Source organism: Rhamphochromis sp. 'chilingali', assembly GCF_963969265.1.
Source record: "Rhamphochromis sp. 'chilingali' genome assembly, chromosome: 13".
NCBI classification, from domain to species: Eukaryota; Metazoa; Chordata; class Actinopteri; order Cichliformes; family Cichlidae; genus Rhamphochromis; species Rhamphochromis sp. 'chilingali'.
In genome coordinates, this window is record NC_137940.1 from 16354062 (window position 1) to 16359427 (window position 5366).

Consider the following 5366-nt stretch of genomic DNA (forward strand, 5'->3'; position numbering starts at 1 on the left):
ACAATTGGCTGGGTATTTTGCCAATAACTTGCCTGGGTTTAGTAATATGACATAAATGGTGAGCCAGGTCCTGAAGTGAGGCTGTGAAATGTCCATAGTGATGATGAAGTTGTGATTACGAAGCAGCCATGCAATTAAAGTTGTTTCCCTATGTCGCTTTGATACAGATTTTCCCTCACGGTGTAAAGCAACCGTCAATGAATGTATGCATGTCCTTCCGTAAAAATGAAAGATTATATCAGAATCAGAATCAGAAAGGGTTTTATTGCCAAATGTTGAGCGGGTTTACAACATTAGGAAATTGCTGCGGTGCTTCAGTGCAAACATACTGTTATAAATACTGTTATAAATTAAGCTTAAATAGACATGAAAATAAAAATGAGAATAAGAATATCCATACTTTCTACTTCAATTGAACCCTATGTTGCATGTTTCCAGGTGTCACAGGAAGCTTGAACAAACTGGGCATACAAACATGTCATGCGCATGGGAGTCACGTGACATAAACCAGACATTGCTACTATGTTTCTGTGTGTATCACTATTACAGTATACAAGATGTGGATACAAGGAGCAAAAAACCAAGTAGTTGACATTGCATTCCTCCTACTGGATGAAAATTAGTCTTACAACTACCCAATCCCACTGCACAGAAGAGCTAACATACTTTTTAGAGTTATATTAGAAAGTGCCAAGATGAATAGAACTCTATATGCATTTTATACCTTACAACCAAGTACCCCAACCCCTGATCAAACCAGTATCCTGAACAAAACTTAAAGGTCTCAGCAGGATACAAAAATGTCTTATAGCTCACAGACTTAGTCGCCCCTTCAAAATCCTGTAGAGGTAGGAACAAACGATTTATATTGTTGTTTTGGACATGAGGATTTTTTGGTTCAGTGTATACTAGTGATGGGACGTTCTGTATCGAGGCTTCGGAGCGTGTGTCGAGTAATGGAGGGGGCGTTTCCGCGAAGCGCATATCGAGGCTTGCTTCATTTATGGGAGGAGCTGAAAATGATGACGTCCGAAGCCTCGCTGCCCGGCTGTACCACGTGACTGGTTCATGAAGTGGTTCGAACTTTGCCGCGAGATATGACAGCGATATAAACCCCTCAGACTACATTCAAAAAATGTGGGTGTTTGATGGAGAGTTGCGGTTAGTGAGAGTTTGGAGACCGTTTGCAGGTTTATGAGAGTGAGGAAAGTCAGGAGAGAATGGAGCCAGCTAAGAAGAGGAGGATGTCCTCCCCTGTGTGGGAACATTTTGATCTTATTCCTCCCAACAAGGTATGTAAATTTCTACAGAAGATGTATTTTCATGATACTGATGGTGCAATACAATTTATGTTGAGCTGTCTTGACTTTTGTACAAGGTGAAGTGTTTGCTATGTGCCAGGGAGCTGGGATATAACAACAACACCTCATCCATGCTTAGGCACTACAGAGCTTTGCATGAGAATAAGGGGGACACCGATTGTGGAGCAAGACCAGGTGAGCCATCAAATGCCATGATAATACAGCATGCAGTAATGTTACTAAATGATATAACAATATTATACAGCTGTTATAAGTTACGTGTGTGATATTTATATTTGTGCTTTATCTTTATTGTCTTTCCTCAGGAGAACAATCTCAAATAGATGAAGACCTGGTCAGCATGGTGATTGAGGACTCCCAGCCATTTAGCATTGTGGAGGACAAAGGATTTATAAGATTTGTTAAATCATTAAATCCTAGATATGTTCTCCCCACTAAAAAGGTCATAAAAGCAGTGAAAATTTAGTTTTTACAGAATAAAATGTGAACAGGCAGGACATATATATATATATACATATATATATACATATACATATATATATGTACAAAATGCCCAGTGAAATGTGTACTTTGCAATCTGCTGTGTGTTGTTAGCAGTTTCTTTTAATTTCTGTCAGCAATGCAAAAGCTTTCTTTGTAATTGCTGTACTGTCTGTTGACTTCAGAGCCAAACATTTGGTGCACAATGTAAGTTCTGCAGCTAACAACAAACAGCAATGTGGCACTGCATTTAATGAGAAGCAGCAATAGAAAAAGAAAGTTAAAGCTAGGTAATAGTCTGTCTTTTTCAGCCAAAATAAATTCTGGAGCCTACAAGAAGGGAGACATCAATACATGATGACATGAATTACAAACTGCACTGAATATATTTTACCTATTAACATCTGCCTTTCACCAGCAAACCACTTGGAAATAGATTGCAATTTCTACAGCGCAGAAATTGAAAGATATTACATTTCAGGTCTCTTATATGCATTTTGGATGAACAAGTCTTATGTTATAAAGGAATTCCTATTGCATATGTCTAATTTGTGATAATTCTATATGAAGGGGCAGATATCAAATTAACCCTAAAAAAGGTGAATGTTAACTAAGTGTAGTCCACTGACAATTATTTTCTCTCCTCATCTTTACTGGTCATGTTTTAAATTTGTATTTGGATAGGATTAATGTCACCACTGGTAGCATGAGGCTTGGACAGGGAATTCCTTCAGAATGTCACATTGTGTCATTCCCAGAAGAATAGAATAGAATAGAATTCAACTTTATTGTCATTGCACATGTCACAAGTACAAGGCAACGAAATGCAGTTTGCATCCACCCAGAAAGTGCTTTAGCCATAATATAGATATATCACAAAATGTATATTAGCAATAAAATAGATATATAGATATATTACAAAAATGGGTCTATTATAGGTATAAGGTAACGCATACCTATTATAGGTAAAGGTTTGCTGTATCTCCCAGCACAGTCTCAAGAATGTGGAGTAGATTTCAGGAGACAGACAGTTATTCTAGAACAGCCGGACAGGGCTGCAGAAGGTCCTTAAATCATGGTCTTTGTTGGGAAGCATTTAAGTAACAAAGTGTTGCAGGTTACCTTTATGGTGGCCATCTTGTTTTCCCAGTAAAGAGGAAGCCTGCCTCAATTGCAGCTCTTTTATAGGCCAGTCTGTATTAAGAAGGTGTGTCTTTAGAGTATTTAAAGGGAGCAGGAAATGGATTGGGGGCCATTTTGAAAAGTTGATGTCTGCATGTGCATGATGTTGGCAAGAGACAATAAAACAATTACTTTAATTGGGATGGAGTGAAGTCTGATGTTTCCCTCACCACCCCTCACTAGTGATGGGCAGATGAAGCTTCATGAAGCACTGAAGCTTTTCATCCAATTGGTTCACCCCAGCACAAAGCTTCTTGAAGCTTCATTTGCTCTAGTAGGACACCTACTGGACGTAAAAATATTAGTTGGCATGAATTTGAAGAGTGTGGGCTTTTGCACACAGCCTGTAAATGTCAACAACAAAAGGAGTGTGTAAAACATGTATATTGTAGTGATGGCAGTATACTGTGTATATTTATAGTGGCAGTATGGAAAATGATTGTTTGGAAATGCTTAAAATGGAAATGATCATTTACTGTGAGGTGAGGTGTGGTTGGGTGTGGACAGTGGTTGTGCTCTTTAACGTTGAGGTATGGACAGCTACACACTGAGGCCTCAGTCCTGCCCATGTTTTATTCAGTAAAAACTAAATATTCACTGCTTTTATAACCTTTAGTGGGGAGAACATAGCTAGGATTTAATGATTTAACAAATCTTTTGAATCCTTTCCTCCACAATGCTAAATGGCTGGGAGTCCTCAATCACCATGCTAACCAGGTCTTCATCTATTTGAGATTGTTCTCCTGAGGAAAGACAATAAAGACAAAGCACAAATATAAATATCACACACGTAACTTATTACAGCTGTATAATATTGTTATATCATTTAGTAACATTACTGCATGCTATATTATCATTGCATTTGATGGCTCACCTGGTCTTGCTCCACAATCGCTGTTCCCCTTATTCTCATGCAAAGCTCTGTAGTGCCTAAGCATGGATGAGGTGTTGTTGTTATATCCCAGCTCCCTGGCACATAGCAAACACTTCACCTTGTACGAAAGTAAAGCCGCGTAACATAAATTGTATTGCACCATCAGTGTTATGAAAATACATCTTCTGTAGAAATTTACATACCTTGTTGGGAGGAATAAAATCAAAATGTTCCCACATAGGGGAGGACATCCTCCTCTTCTTAGCTGGCTCCATTCTCTCCTGACTTTCTCTCACTCTCATAAACCTCCAAACTGTCTCCAAACTCTCACTAACCGCAACTCTCCATCAAACACCCACATTCTGAGGGGTTTGTATCGCTGTCATAGCTCGCGGCAAAGTTCGAACCGCTTCATGAACCAGTCACGTGGTACAGCCGGGCAGCGAGGCTTCGGACGTCATCATTTTCAGCTCCTCCCATAAATGAAGCAAGCCTCGATACGTGCATCGCGGAAACGCCCCCTCAATTACTCGACACACGCTTCGAAGCCTCGATACAGAACGTCACATCACTACCCCTCACTGTGTAACAGTTGGTGGCAGCAGTGGGATTCGGTTACGCCTGTGAATGAGGGACAGAACACGCTGAATGAGGGGTGTAGGATGTGGAAGAAACCGTTGGACAAGGAAAAACCCCCCTTGCTGACATGGAAGAAAGAGAAGGTGGACAAACAATTGAGCCAGGTCCACCACCTGAAGGAGCAATGGCTAATGAGGATGATTTTTGAACCAGTTGTCATGGTCTGGGTGGGCACCTGCAGGTCTCCGACAGCGGCCCCTCCTCCTTTGGGCGGAGTTCGGTTGCTCCTCCCTGGCTGACCACCTTTGAGCAATCATGCCAGCAGTATATCAGACCTGCGCTCTCAACCATTCATCGCCTGAGTATCTGCTATCCCCATGTCAGTCGAGTGGAGCATCATAACCCTGTCCAACATCATGTGATGACTTACTTGTGTTTCTTGTCCTCAGAAGTAGCACCTGGTGTGGAGATCTCGTCTCCCTCACCCCCGTCTTCCTGGACCTGGGCCGCCTGCTGCTAACATGACGTGGTCTGCCGGCCCACCACTCACTTGCCTGCCTCCCCACGCCTTGACCGCTTCCGGGCTTCCACTCCACCTGTCCCCTCCACCTGAAACCAAGTAAGACAACTCAATTCAACTGTGGAGGATCGTTGATTGTCTGCTGGATCCCACTGACCGTGATCTCCTCTAATTCCAGTGCCCCGGCCCCTGCCTAGTCCTGTTTCTACCTCCCCGCTGCCTCTGCTGTTCAGCCGTCTCCTAGAGGTGTCTAGGTCGCCCTCATTTCCTTAGCTAATCTTACGTGCCACGAGTGTGGTGGCGCCGCTTTGCTTTTGCTTTTGTTTACCTGTGAGCGGAAATAAATCATTTTTTGTTCCCTATCGTTTCGCTTCCGGGTTGGTTTCTGCACCTGTGTCCATCTTTGTTC

The 5366-nt window shown here is 41.9% G+C and overlaps 1 protein-coding gene across 1 annotated transcript; it reads left to right on the forward strand.

Annotated features, from left to right (window-relative positions):
- Nucleotides 1-1220: 1220 nt before the first annotated feature.
- On the forward strand, nt 1221-4962 carry LOC308408764 (uncharacterized protein; the record flags this gene model as incomplete). The annotated part of the gene is made up of 5 exons (XM_080901175.1): nt 1221-1292; nt 1379-1496; nt 1628-1695; nt 4679-4761; nt 4887-4962. The coding sequence occupies 5 exons, from the start codon at nt 1221-1223 to the stop codon at nt 4960-4962; spliced, it is 417 nt and encodes a 138-aa protein (XP_080757301.1).
- Between the last annotated feature and the right edge of the window lie 404 nt (nt 4963-5366).